The 14773-nt window shown below is 48.6% G+C and overlaps 1 protein-coding gene across 6 annotated transcripts in view; it reads right to left on the bottom strand.

Moving 5' to 3' along the window:
• The window catches only part of LOC106599252 (histone-lysine N-methyltransferase 2C), a 155010-nt gene that overhangs the window by 24406 nt on the left and 115831 nt on the right, over positions 1 to 14773 (bottom strand). For 4 of the 6 annotated variants that reach the window (XM_014190382.3, XM_014190383.3, XM_014190385.3 and 1 more), the window contains 10 exons: positions 14210 to 14443; positions 11972 to 13966; positions 11444 to 11730; positions 9416 to 11043; positions 9037 to 9215; positions 8864 to 8927; positions 8442 to 8674; positions 6405 to 8126; positions 5750 to 5953; positions 216 to 380 (listed from right to left, as the gene is read on the bottom strand). In XM_014190382.3, the coding sequence (XP_014045857.3) occupies positions 216 to 380; positions 5750 to 5953; positions 6405 to 8126; positions 8442 to 8674; positions 8864 to 8927; positions 9037 to 9215; positions 9416 to 11043; positions 11444 to 11730; positions 11972 to 13966; positions 14210 to 14443 (6711 nt within the window). The remainder of the gene's footprint in view (positions 1 to 215; positions 381 to 5749; positions 5954 to 6404; positions 8127 to 8441; positions 8675 to 8863; positions 8928 to 9036; positions 9216 to 9415; positions 11044 to 11443; positions 11731 to 11971; positions 13967 to 14209; positions 14444 to 14773) is intronic. The other 2 variants (XM_014190384.3, XM_082973406.1) reach the window with 2 other exon arrangements.

Raw genomic sequence — 14773 nt, 5'->3', positions numbered from 1 at the left:
CTTCATAATAATGTAACAGGTAACATGAAGAATGCAATGTTCTTTATCGCCTAATATATTGCACAAGTTGACTGCAGGTATTTACTTAAAAAGTAGCTACAAATGTAATAGTTTCAACGGTATTGAAAAAACGTCCAGTGTTTTTTTCCAGATACCCCGGTATACGGTATATAGGGAATACCGCCCACGCCTAGTGGTTGGAGCTGAGGCCTCACCTTGTAGGCTAGCTGGGAATAGTAGTCTGAGACTCCGTCCAGAACGGCGCTACCGAAGGTCCCAGACAGATGGTTCTCCCCGTTGAGCTGGCCACTGCCATAGGGGGCGAAGTGGGCAAAGTTCACACCTATCAGGGGCTCTATGAGGGGCAGAAGGGACAGCTGCTGTAGGAGGAAAGAGAGAGAGGAATGGAAAGATGGGAGAAAAAGGGAAGAGACATGAGGTGTAACTATTTATTGACTTAATCCTTACTTTACACGGTTTGCATTCAGTAGAGCACACTGTAGCTAAACTTCTTGAAACAAAAAAATAGTCCCTCCCTGTTTCAGTTCTTTTTTTTCTGTTTGGCACCTAATAAAACACAAAACATTTTCATTTACAGCAACAACCTGGGGAAGCCTTTCAGCCAGGGGAAAGGAGAGGGTGTGTAAGGACTATTTGACCAATAAGGAGAGTGATGGAGTGTTGCATCAGATGTCCTGGCCTCCACACTCCCCCGACATCAACCAAATTGAGATGGTTTGGGATGAGTTGGACCGCAGAGCGAAGGAAAAGCAGCCAACAAGTGCTCAGCATATGTGGGAACTCCTTCAAGCATTCCAGGTGAAGCTGGTTGAGAGAATGCCAAGAGTGTGTAAAGCTGTCATCAAGGCAAAGGGTGGCTATTCGAAGAATCTCAAATATAAAATATATTTTGATTTATTACTACATAATTCCATAGGTGTTATTTCATATTTTTTATGCCTTCACTACTATTCTACATTATAGAAAATAGTACAAATAAAGAGAAATCCTTGAATGAGTAGGTGTTCTAAAACTTTTGACCGGTACTGTACAGCGTTGCATAACTCCGTAACCCTGATTGAGTGAGTGAGCTGTTTTGTCTTGTAGTAAGGTGGTGCCTGCCTGTATTTCCTTAAACCTTTATGCAATTGAATATAAAATATCCCTTTAAGCATGGTGAAGTTATTAAGTACACTTTGGATGGTGTATCAATACACTACAAAAATATACAGTTGAAGTCAGAATTTTACATACACTTAGGTTGGAGTCATTAAAACTCATTTTTCAACCACTCCAGAAATGTCTTGTTAACAAACTATAGTTTTGGCAGTCGGTTAGGACATCTACTTTGTGCATGACAAGTAATTTTTCCAACAATTGTTTACAGACAGATTATTTCACTGTATCACAATTCCAGTGGGTCAGAAGTTTACATACACTAAGTTGACTGTACCTTTAAACAGCTTGGAAAATTCCAGAAAAACATGTCATGGCTTTAGAAGCGTCCGATAGGCTAATTGACATTATTTGAGTCAATTGGAGGTGTACCTGTGGATGTATTTCAAGGCCTACCTTCAATCTCAGTGCCTCTTTGCTTGACATCATGGGAAAATCAAAAGAAATCAGCCAATACCTCAGATTTTTTTTTATAGACCTCCACAAGTCTGGTTCATCCTTGGGAGCAACTTCCAAACGCCTGAAGGTACCACGTTCATCTGTACAAACAATAGTATGCAAGTATAAATACCATTGGGCCACGCAGCCGTCATAACACTCAATAAGGAAACGCGTTCTGTCTCCTAGAGATGAACGTACTTTGGTGCGAAAAGTGCAAATCAATCCCAGAACAAAAGCAAAAGGAACTTGTGAAGATGCTGGAGGAAACAGGTGCAAAAGTATCTATATCCACAGTAAAACGGGTCCTATATCGACATAACCTGACAGGCCGCGCAGCAAGGAAAAAGCCACTGCTCCAAAACCGCCATAAAAAAAGCCAGACTATGGTTTGCAACTGCACGTGGGGACAAAGATCATACTTTTTGGAGAAATGTCCTCTGGTCTGATGAAACAAAAATAGCACTGTTTGGCCATAAGGACCATCGTTATGTTTGGAGAAAAAAGGGGGATGCTTGCAAGCTGAAGAACACCATCCCAACCGTGAAGCACGGGGGTGCAGCATCATGTTGTGGGGGTGCTTTGCTGCACGAGGGACTGGTGCACTTCATAAAAATGGATGGCATCATGAGGTAGGAAAATTATGTGGATATATTGAAGCAACATCTCAAGACATCATTCAGGAAGTTAAAGCTTGGTCGCAAATGGGTCTTCCAAATGGACAATGACTCCAAGCATACTTCCAAAATGGTTTAAGGACAACAAAGTCAAGGTACTGGAGTGGCCATCACAAAGCCCTGACCTCAATCCTATAGAAAAGTTGTGGGCAGAACTGAAAAAGCGTGTGCGAGTAATGAGAACTACAAACCTGACTCAGTTACACCAGCTCTGTCAGGAGGAATGGGCCAAAATTCACCCAACTTATTGTGGGAAGCTTGTGGAAGGCTACCCAAAACGTTTGACCCAAGTCAAACAATTTAAAGGCAATGCAAACTTCTGACCCACTGGGAATGTGATGAAAGAAATAAAAGCTGAAAGAAATAATTCTCTCTACTATTCTGACATTTCACATTCTTAAAATAAAGTGGTGATCCTAACTGACCTAAGACAGAGAATTTTTAACTACGATTAAATGTCAGGAATTGTGAAAAACTGAGTTTAAATGTACTTGGCTAAGGTGTATGTAAACTTCCGACTTCAACTGTAGGTGTCCTTCCTAACTCAGTTGCCGGAGAGGAAGGAAACCAGTCAGGGATTTCACCATGAGGCTAATGGTGACTTTAAAACAGTTAGAGTTTAATGGCTGCGAAAGGAGAAAACTGAGGATGGATCAACATTAGTTACTCCACAATGCTAACCTAAATGACAGCGTGAAAGAAGCCTGTACAGAATAAAAATATTCCAAAACATGCATCCTGTTTGCAATAAGGCACTAAAGTAAATCTGCCAAAAATGTGGCAAAGAAATTAACTTTATCTCCTGAATACAAAGCGTTATGCTTGGGACAAATCCAACAACACCTCACAGATTACCACTTTTCACACTTTCAAGCATCATGTTATGGGTATGATTGTCATCGGCAAGGACTAGGGACATGTTTAGGATAAAAATAATTGACTCAAATCGGCTTGAAACTCTATGGTAAGACTTGAAAATGGCTTTCTAGTAATGATGAACAACCAACTTGATAGAGCTTGAAGAATTTTAAAAATAATAATGTGCAAATATTGTACAATCCAGGTTTGCAAAGCTCTTAGAGAGATGTACACAGAAAGACTCAGTTGTAATCGCTGCCAATGGTGATTCTAACATGTAATGACTCAGGGTTCTGAATACTTATGTAAATTAGATATCTGTATTATTCAATTTTCAACAAATTTGCAAAAATGTCTAAAAACATGTTTTCTTCATTATGGGGTATTGTGTGTAGATAGGTGAGTAAAAAAATAGATTTCATACATTTTAATTTCAGGCTGCAACAACAAAATGTGGAATAAGTCAAGGAGTATGAATACTTTATGAAGGCACTGTCTGTGAAGTGAGAGGAATGTTCTCTAGTGGTGTAAAACTCCCTGCAAAATTCCATAATTACCTCAGATATATGAACACAAATAGCACCACTCCAATTAACATGCCTGAGGTATTATTCACGGTTTCAACTCTGCTGTGGTGGCTATATGTTTAGTTGGAAGTCTGTGTAATTTGTCCTTGTTTATGGTTTACAGCGATTATCGGGTATTTCTAATTGAAGTGTGTTTTGAAAGCCTAGATTTCCCATTAAATTCATTTTCTACAATTATTCTTCCCACATGGGAATAAAACCGTGACAGCAATTACTTATCAAAATGACAGTAATTTAACTTTGACAAAGCACCGAGTAAATTGTAACTCTAAAGAGCTGGTTGACGGTTTTATAATAACCTTTGGTAAGAAGAACATTATTATTTAAGTCTCATTTATCAATGAGATGCACACAGTGTAGCAGCACCCAGTCAGTATTCAACGACAATTTGTTTCAATGAACATCATTTTCTACATTTCATATATGGTTCTATGCCATCAAACTGTGGATTGCAGTATGCAAATCAGAAATCAGTTTCTATTCCATTTAACTACAGCCATTTATGAAGACATTATATGATCAGACTTAATCAATGAACAGCACCATGGGGGGCAGGGGGCAGAATTTGCTAGTCCATAATCACTATATATATATACACAAAAGTATGTGGACACCCCTTCAAATTAGTGGACTCTGCTATTTCAGCCACACCCATAGTCCATAGTCCCACCTTTCCAACAAGTCAGTTTGTCAAATTTCTGCCCTGCTAGAGCTGCCCCGGTCAACTGTAAGTACTGTTATTGTGAAGTGGAAACGTCTAGGAGCAACAACGGCTCAGCCGCGAAGTGGTAGGTCATACAAGCTCATAGAACGGGACCGCCGAGTGCTGAAGCGTGTAGAAATCATCTGTCCTTGGGTGCAACACTCATTACAAGTTCCAAACTGCCTCTGGAAAGGAACGTCAGCACAAGAACTGTTTGTCGAGAGCTTCATGAAATGGGTATCCATTGCCAAGCAGCCGCACACAAGCCTAAGATCACCATGTGCAATGCCAAGTGTCGGCTGGAGTGGTGTAAAGCTCGCCACCATTGGACTCTGGAGCAGTGGAATCGCATTCTCTGGAGTGATGAATCACACTTCACCATCTGGCAGTCTGACGGACTAATCTGGGTTTGGCGGATGCCAGGAGAATGCTTCCTACCCCAACACTAGTGCCAACTATCAAGTTTGGTGGAGGAGGAAATAATGGTCTGGGGCTGTTTTTCATAGTTCGGGCTACAGCACACAATGACATTCTAGATGATTCTGTGCTTCCAACTTTGTGGCAACAGTTTGAGGAAGGCCCTTTCCTCTTTCAGCATGACAACGCCCCCTTACACAAAGCAAGGTGCAAACATAAATGCTTTGTCGAGATCAGTGTGGAAGAACTTGACTGGCCTGCACAGAGCCCTGACCTCAAACCCATCGAACATCTTCGGGATGAATTGGAACGCCGATTGCGAGCAATGCATAATCGTCCAACATCAGCGCACGACCTCACTAATGCTTGTTGCTGAATGGAAGCAAGTCCCCGCAGCAATGTTCCAACATCTAGTGGAAAGCCTTCCCAGAAGAGCGGAGGCTGTTAAGGCAGCAAAGGGGGGAATAACTCCATATTAATGCCCATGATTTTGGAGTGAGATGTTCGACAACCAGGTGTCCACATACTTTTGGTCATGTAGTGTATGTGGCTATAATACGTGTAATGGTATCAGCATACACACACCAGGGGTACCGTCCTATCCTATCTGTAATTAGTTAGCTCTGTGGTCAATGCATCACAGCACTGCTAAAGATTGAGTAGTGTAAAGAAATATCTCTGAAGGGAGAATTGACCTCCCCTCAATGCGAGATACATGTGAGTACATGTAGCCTTTCTGCATGCTGAATGTGGCCTACCGGTGTAAGGAGTCTATACTCTGAAGTGTGTTTAGAGAATCAACAGCACTCCTTTCACTATTTCATCATTGGCTTCTTTTCTGTCGCGGACTACATAGTCCCTAGTGTTATGTGATGTTTAGGTATATCCCCTACCTGTTTTAGCTGGGTCATTAGTGCATCTGTGCTACAGTGCACCAGTTGCTTCTCCTCCCCCTCTTTCTTCCTCTTCCTGTAGCGAGAGGCGGGCCTCTCCCCTCCCTTGGGGGTCCTCTTGTTCCTGCCTTTCTTTTTCTCCTGTCCTGCAAGCAGCGGTCCTGGAAACTCTGGCAGGCCAGACATCTGTCCGTCTGAATACGCCTGGGAGAACATAGATAAAGATGACTTTATTGTCAATTTAACAGAGGAACTGATAAGACAGCAGTGTCTCTCTCATGGCTAAGCACAACAATACAGCATTATCTATAAAAATGTGTTGTCAAAAAACATTTCATGAATCATGACTCAGCCTAAAATACTGCGTCTTACTATGACTCACAGCAGTTTGTCGCAGGCAGCGAGAGACACGACCCATCTGACTGATTCACTGAGCCTGCTTGGCTTGGCCGTGACTCACACTGGCTGCTCATCTACCTACATAGCAAGCTAGCGGTCACTGACTCAATGGAGGCTGGTCGAGGGAGAAATCGGAGGATAGGCTCACTGTAACGAATGGAACGAAACTGTTCCATTCAATCCATCCCAGCTGTTGCAATGAGCCTCCACCAGCCTCCACTGCCATGCCTTATCTGCCAGACAGAGTGAGACTCACCCCATTGCTGTCCATGGAGCTCTGCCTCAGCAGCAGGGCCTTACAGTCCGTAGCCACCTCCTCCTCCTCAGACCGTTGGTGGGGAAGCCCTGGTCCATTAAGAGGGGTCTGCTTGTTCTTCAACAGGTGTTTGAGGAGCTCGTTATTACCCCCAGACTCCCCCTTGCCTCCCCCGCCGTGCGAGGGACTCTGTGCTGCAGGTCCACCCTCCTCCTTTACTATGCCCATCCCTGAGCACATGTCGGATGAGGCGCACTCGGTGCTCTCAGTCTGCTCCAGCTTGATGTTGCTGAGGATGCGCTCTTGCTCCAGAGCCTGGGCCCTGGCGATGTCTGATGGGAGGCTGCTCATCCCTCCAGGCTGCCCACCACCACCCACCCCCAAGCCTCCTCCAGAGAGCTGCCGTTCCAGCTCAGAGTGGCTGTGGGTAGAGGTGGAGGAGCCCAGTAAGGGGGACCTGGAGAGGTCCTGGTCCCCGAAGAGGTGGGCGTTGTTCCTGGTGGGTGTGGAGGATGTGTCCGACCGGCAGGGTGTCAGAGGGGCTGTGAGGTCAGAGTGCGGCGTGGACGGGGTTTTAATGGAATCTGCGTCGTCGTTGTCTTTTTTCTTCTTTCTGTTCCTCTTCTTCTTACCCTTCTCTTCCGGGATGATGTTGGAGTAGAGCTGGATCAGAGACTGACCCGAGCCGGGGAAGTTGGAAGGCAGGGGTGTGGTGGAGGAGTCTCCGCCAAACAGAGGGCGTTCCCCGGGCATCTGAGGCATCATGCCTGGCCCGCTGAACCTCCTGGGTCTGGGTGGACCCTGGGGGAAGTTAGCTCCCTGTAGACCCATGGTATCAGGCCCAAAACCACCAGGCCCCATGTCCTGAGGAAGCATCCCATTACCCATCATGGCCCTCCGGTCCCCACCTTGCATGTAGACCCCGGGAGGAGAGCCCATCCCTGACTGCATGGACTGCTGCTGGGGAAACATAGGTCCCAACTGCTGCTGCTGTTGTGGTAGTTGTGGCCTCTGTGGCTGCATGAAGTCCTGGGGAAGCTCGGCATTGAAGAACGGCATCTGAGAGATGGGGGCCATGTTCCCCCCGTCGGGCCCCAGCAAACCTTGCTGTTCCATCTCCATGCGTTGTTTCAGTGCCCGTTGGCGCTCTACCTCCTGCATCAGCTGGACCCTCTGCCTCTCCTGCTGCTCTCTCAGCCTCTCCCTCCGCTCTCTCTCCTGGAAGCCCTCGCTGAACGGGTTGTTGTCGTCAAACTTCAGACCAGAGCCCTGTGGGGTTGTGACCCCACTGGGTTGAGCCTGAGGTTGGTTTTCTATGGGGATCTGCTGGGGCATCTGGGGAGGCATCTGCTGGGGCATCTGGGAGGGCTGCTGTGCTGGGTTTCCCATGGGAATCTGAGGGGGCATATTGGGGTCACCCATGGGCATGGGAGCTCCAGGATGCCAGCCTGGTTGGTTGGTTATCGGCATGTGTTGTGGAGGGGCGTTCGGCTGGCCTGGATGTAGTGGCACCTGATGCATCATGGGGTTCATAGGTGGCTGTTGGCTCATCGGAGGCCCGCTTGGTACCTTGCCACCAGGGACACCCTGCATTGGTGGCATCCCTGGCACAGTCGCTGGCATCACAGTGGGAGGCATGCCACTGCCACCCTGCTGCTGCTGCTGCTGCTTCACTTGATACTCCTCGATCAGTTCGGCATGCTCTTTCTGCTGCTTCCGGATCTGAAAGGACAAGAACCAAACACAATTCATGAGCACAGAGGCAAACTCATGACAATGCATGTCTCAAACCCCAACACAGACAATAACAATTAAATGTTTTCATTGACATCCATTAATGAATATTCATGATCATTATAAGGAGCATTTAAATGATGTCTGAATCACTGAAGAAAGAATCAACATTTTTGACAGGGGCTCAAAACATAGCTCTCCAAGCAAGGGCAGTTTGAGAGTTGAATTGAGAGCATAGTGCAAGGGTGAGAGGAAGTGCTGATGGAAAAAGGTGAAAGAAAGAGTGCCCTCAGCAGCATTTACCTGCTCCAGCTGTTTCTGGACTACACTCTGCTGCTCTGTGACATGTTTGAGCTGCTCTGCGTCCTCCTCAGCAAACTCCCTCCCAGCCTTCTTGGCCGTGCGCTGCTTGGCACACAGGGCCTTCTTGGCCTTCCTGTGGGCTCCGATCTTCTCCTCCAGAAACTTCTGCTGCATCTGGAGCAGCTGCTGGGTCTCCTGGAGCCACTCCTCGTACTGAGCCTTCTGAGCATTATCTGAGGGGGAGATAACAGAGAGTGAGTTTTTATTTGACATATTTTAAACAGCATTTCTTAAAAACACCCAATGGGCTAAGCCTAAAAAACATCTTAGGGGAGACAGAATTGTATTTTATGCCATTATTATTGAACTTCGGCTCGTAAATCAAAAGATGAATTCACTGACAATTTGAAAATGGAACTTACTGACAAAATCTGACCCAAAATTCGGAGGGTTGGGCCTTGCCACCGCGGGTGTCAGCTTGCCATCCTGGTTTTGAAAGAGAAACAAATTGTTGTTATAATTCGTGTTTCCTAGTGTGGTTTGTGTATGAAAGAAGACTTGAGAGAAGTGATTTGGTGAAAAGCGGTTCAGTTACCTGTCCAACGGCCTGTGGGGGAGCAGAGGCGCTTTCAGGACACGGTGCTGCAGCACCAGGCGGAAACCTATTCATGACCATCGGTGTCATTCCCATGTTGTTTTGAACCATGACCTTGTTGATGCCTTTCAGAGCGACCATCTTTGCTTTCATAATAGGGTCAGTGATTGCGTCAAAATCTGCAGACAAAAAAAGATGTGCGATCAGCAATTTGCCCTTTCCTAAAGACAAATGTCCTCAATGATTTATTTTATAGACAAATTCCTCTATGCATATCACTTATATTCATACTATTTATTTCTCATACAAAATGTGAAGGTAAATAACTTGTTTGAACTGGAATAAAAGCATTTAGCCTGAATGAAAAACATCAAGTTACCGATGTTGGGGAAGAAGGAGTCACTGGAGGAGCGCTGTCGGATCATGGCCTGCATCTGCCTCTGCTGCTGCTGCTCCTGCCTCTCCTGGTCCAGCAGGTCCTGTAGGAGGAGGGGCTGCTCCTCCAGCAGCAGGGGTCTGTGCCCCCCTGGCCCCACCTGGCCCAACGTCTGGACCAACAGGGCCTGCTGAGCCGGGGTCAACCCACTCTGGTCTATCTCAAAGGTAGACATGGATGTATCTCCTTCTCTTTCTCCCCTGCTAGTGGGATCCATGGTTTGGGAGTTGTTCTGAGCATCTTGATTTGGCTGTGCCATAGAGTTACCACTGCCTTGATTGTCAGAGGAGGACTCCTCTGGCTGCTGCTTGATTAGTAAGCTAGATAGGACTGGGGTGGAGTCAGAGAGCACTCCTGATTGGTTGTTAGTGTTTTCGTCTACTTGCTGGTCCGTCCTCTCATTGGACGTCTGGGACAGGATGTCTCCGTCTACCATTTTGATCTTCTGCTTCGAGGGCAGGGAGGACGCGGCGCTTTGTCTACAGCTCACTTCCTGTTTGACGTCAGCTGACGAGGAATACTTCTCGGCCGTTCCCTCCGACTTCCCCATTCCAGATGTTAAATTAGAGAAGGAAGATGCAGCGCCACCACAACTAGAGTTGAAGTTCCTCTTCTCAGACAAAGCCTTCTGGAAGTCTGAGGCATCACTGTGGTCTTCCATGGGGTCACTAAGCTCCAACTCCTCGTTGAACATGTCCTTCTTGATATCGTTCAGGTCAGGGTCAGTGTACGCGATGATGTCGAACTTCCCTGATGTCAGGAAGTCGTCCAGGTGCAAATCGTTGGTCTCCAGGTCCAGGTCTTTGCCGTCTTCTTCTTCCGGATCCAGGTTTAGGTTGTCCAGATCGGCATCGACCAGGTCCTTCACCTCCACGTCTTCCAGGTCTTTGACAGCCGATTCGACGGTGTCCAGTTTCTCCTCCACTCCATCGTGGTTGTTAGCCATGGAGACTCCCTGATCATCAGTGTGTCCAGCAGATGGCCCTGGCGTCATCATGGAAGGAGCTGACATACTCTGCGTCTTGTTCGAAGCTGGCTGGCTCATGGACCTCATCAGCTGGGCTTGCCTGGGCATGGTGCCCCCTTGCATCTGAGCCTGCTGCTGCTGGTGGAGGTTCTCCATGCTAGATGACAGCTGGCTCTGGCCAACCTGCTGGTTCCCCATGGAATCCATCATCATCCTGGAGCCATCTTGGTTCATACCTGGAGGGAACCTGAACTCAGGCCCTCCCATGAAACCAGGAGGCCTTTGGGGCTGGAGGTTGGGATCCATGTTGGGACATTGATCCATGGCGTTGGGACCGAAGGGGAGGCGAAGTCTGCTGTCAGGGGCTCTGTGTCTCAGCTCGATGAAAGGCTGACCCATGATGTTGTGCTGCTGCATTGGCAAGCCGCGAGGAGGGAAATGCTGTGGCAGCCCCATAGGGTTGGGGTTGCCCCCCATGGACTTGGCCATGTCCACGGACATAGAGCGTCTCATCCCCGGGTGGATGTCCTGCATGGGGTGGGGGCCTCTGAGGAAGAACTCCTGTCCTCCGTGAGGTCCAGGCCCACCAGGTGGAAATGCAAACCTGAGTGATAGAAAATAAACATATTTCAATACATATTCCTGTGCTGAATTTTCTCAGACATTCTCCACATTCAATCTAGAGTGGCTCATTCAGTTTTTTCTCAGACTACAAATTTCATGAGTCATAAAAGATTGTCTTATTTATTGTCCCCCATGACTGTGGATCGGTCTCTGTCCATATCTCAGACAGCACTGGGACGATTTTGACAAAACTTGGGTGAATGACTTGTCCTGCCATAGAAATCCAGCATTTACAAAATGACACTGATTGGCCCAAGGCAGAAGCTATAGTAATGAACTGAAATGTAATTACACGAGATATCTCCATTGGCGCTGCATCACTCATGGGGGATGACATGTTTACTGTAACCTCTGTAAGGACAGTAATTCCAGTTACTAACCTTGGCCCCTGATGTCTGATATTAGGATCCCCAGGATGTTGTCCTCTGGGGAACTGGCCCTCGTTAGGGAAAGGGCCACGCTGGTCCCCTGGGAAGGGTCCAGGGAACCTCATGGGTCCTGGTCCAGGGTAGGGTGGAGGAGGCCGACTGAATATCTCGCACTGTTGTCCGTGGCCCTCATGGGGCCAGGGTCGAGGGGTGCCAGGGGCCATGTTACCAGCATTCTCCTGGCGGATAGCATTCCTCTGCTGCTGCTGCTTCAGGATCAGCTCTCGGATGCGTTGACGCTAAATAAAACACGATTAGTCAGACCTTCAACTAGATAATTCATGCCTGAACTCTACTGAATATTTGTTTGAAAAATTAAAAGTGATAGAAATGTATAAGCTATTAATCACCATGGCTTCCAGCTTGCCAAGGGATAAAACATTTTATTTAAGTGAATACTGAAGCGGATAAAATTAATATCTGAAAGATAATGCTTTAAATAAAGATAAGAGCTGTTAAAAACAGTGTCAGTCCTCCTACCTGTCTGAGTCTCTCCTCACTGTCAGCCAGGGAGACACTCTGAACCTCAGAGGAGGTTCCAGGCATCTGGGAGGGTCTTTGCAGCTGTCCTCCAGGGTCCTGGCCTTGCTGCTCCTTCAACTCCAGTCTTTCTGCTGGCTGTGGACAGGGGGGGATGGGTGCCTGCTCATAAGGATCATGGACAGGAGTCTGGTTGGGACGTCTGGACGGCGACGGAGAGAATCCATCATCGGCCATCCCACCGTGATGCTTTGGTGTCTGTGACCCAGGGTGCGGGAAGGGAGCGTCTTGGGGCCTAACGCCTTGAGTGGAGAAAGGGTCCTGCTGATTCCCCATGGGACCAGGCCTCTGCCCCTGCAGTCTGCCCAGCCCGTCAGGTCCCATCCCTGGCCGGGGGGTTCCTGGAGCCTGGGCGTACGGGTCACTCAGCATCGGCCTGGGGGTCTGGGAGAACATGTCACCACTCATAGGCCTGGGGGTTCCAGGTTGGCTAGCGTAGGGATCCATGGGGGCTAGCCTCTGGCTGCCTGGGGACTTGGAGAACCTCTTTCCCATGGGGGGCCGAGGGGTACCAGGTTGCTGGGCGTAGGGGTCCATGGAGTGCCCGGGGGACATCCTCTGACCAGGTGCTTGGGGGTGTGGGTGAGGGAACTGGTTCATGCCAGGGCCAGGGCGAGGAGTGTTGGGCTGCTGGGAGTAAGGGTCCGAGGTCTGACTGTAGTTGTCGTGTGGGCGAGGGGTTCCTGGAGGTCGAGCGTAGCTGGACTCAAAGAACGGTCTGTTTCCAGGAAGTTGGCAACTGGGGTCATTCATGGGTCGAGTGGTACCTGACATCTGAGCATAGGGGTCTGAAGAGGGTCTTGGGTTTCCAGGGGGCTGGGCGAAGGGGTCATATGTGAAGTGGTCGGGCCTTGGGGTAGAGGGAGCATGAGCGTAAGGGTTTCGGTTAGGTAACTGTGCTATTGGGCCGGGCTGGGGGAAAGGGTGGCCCTGGGGATGGTGCTGGGCCATCCTAGGTGGACTGGTGAAACTGTCGTGGGGTCGCGGAGTAAGAGAGGCCTGAGAGTAGGGGTCTCCCTGCTGAGAGAATCTGTCTGACAGGTGTCCCATTGGTCTGTTGAAGGGGTCCTGGGCCTGGGGCGGAGGCATGGGGGTCTTGAATAGAGACTGAGGGACTGAGCCCTGCTCGTTGCTTCCCGGGATGGGAGCTAACAGAGGTCTGGAGTAAGGGTCTGACAGGATCATCCTGTTCTGAGCCATCCGTTGGTAGGCCTCTTGGCGGATCATGGGTCTGGAGTAAGGGTCTCCCCGCACTGGAGAGCCCATCGGGGGCCTCCCCTGAGGACCCTGGTTGACTCTGGGTGGGCCCATAGGCTTTAGGAAGGGGTCCATGTCCGCAGCAACAGGCCTGGGGGTGTCAGGGGGCTTGGCATAGGGATCTATCTCCCTACTCATGGACGTGGGCGAACCAAAAGCCTCATGAGCGGGAGATGTGAGCCTCCCTCTGTCCTGCTGATCCATCAGAGAGGTGGGAGACTTGCCAGACTCCATGGACATTCTGCGACTTGCGCCGGGTCCTAGAGTCGGAGGCCTGGGGGTGCCCACCATCTTGGCATAAGGGTCACAGGGAGAGGAGGGTCTGGAGCCAGAGGAGCCAGGGGAGAACACCTGGGGGGACTGGGGCTGAGAGGAACCCCCTGAGGGAGGGGGAGGAGGGGGTCGCAGAAACACGTCTTCGGGGGGGCCTGAGGTGGGCGTCGCTGGCAGTTGAGATTGGAGGAAGCCCTCTTTACCTCCGGTGCTGTGCTGCATGGGGGACATGCTGCCGTTGCTGCCGTGCTGGGAGGAAGGACTCTGGTTGCCGCTGTTGTTACCATCTCCCTCCGACTGGCTGCCTGACTGCTGTTGCTGCTGCTGCAGCTGCTCGTTCTTCACCTGCTCCAGCTTCTGGGTGGCTTCGATCTTGGCTTGCTGCCTGCTTTTCTGTCTCATTTGCTGTCGTAAGAACAGGATGAAAAGGCAAAACATGTTTAGTTTATTAAATAGTGACTTCACAAGCAATGCATGTTTGCTTAGCAGTCTAAATTACAAAAAGACAAAAAAAGAGTTTTGACATTTGACTAATGTATTTTTGGGGGGGGCCTTCCTAAACTGTATCTCACCTGGTTGCATCTCACACACACTAACCTGCCTGCAGGCCACACTACTACTACCTCACTTCTCTGAATACAATCTTACCTGTCTAAACTTCCACTCTTGCTCATGCTCTGACTCTTTGGGTTTCAAAGGGTCCTTAAAGAGCAAGTCTGTGTCTAGAGGTATGTTGGGGTCAAACACCTCGTCGGGGAGTTGCAGTGAGGCGGGAGGCTGCTGGGACAGGGGAATCTGCTGCGACTGCTGCCTCTTCAGACTCTCGTTGGACATCTGGACCTTGTTGATGCGCAGAGCAGCCCGGTTGTCCCTTGCCTTTTGCTGCGGAGCAAAATCAGTCGCAGACAAATACACACACACACACACACACACACACACACACACACACACACACACACACACACACACACACACACACACACACACACACACACACACACACACACACACACACACACACACACACACACACACACACACACACACACAATAAATCATTTCAGCTGGTGTCATAGAATCCTTTGGAGACGATTACGAATGTTTTTTTTTTTCAGTCATTATTTTATCAAGTGCAGGTCATTAAAACATGGCCTCTGCCAGAAATGACAGGTTCTGTAGTGTGTTTAACACTGAAAACTGAGGTTCTTCTGT

This window comes from Salmo salar, chromosome 03 (genome assembly GCF_965601325.2).
Source record: "Salmo salar chromosome 03, fSalSal1, whole genome shotgun sequence".
Lineage (NCBI taxonomy): Eukaryota > Metazoa > Chordata > Actinopteri > Salmoniformes > Salmonidae > Salmo > Salmo salar.
The sequence above is the reverse complement of the archived record's forward strand: the minus strand, read 5'-3'. Positions and strand labels throughout refer to the sequence as shown.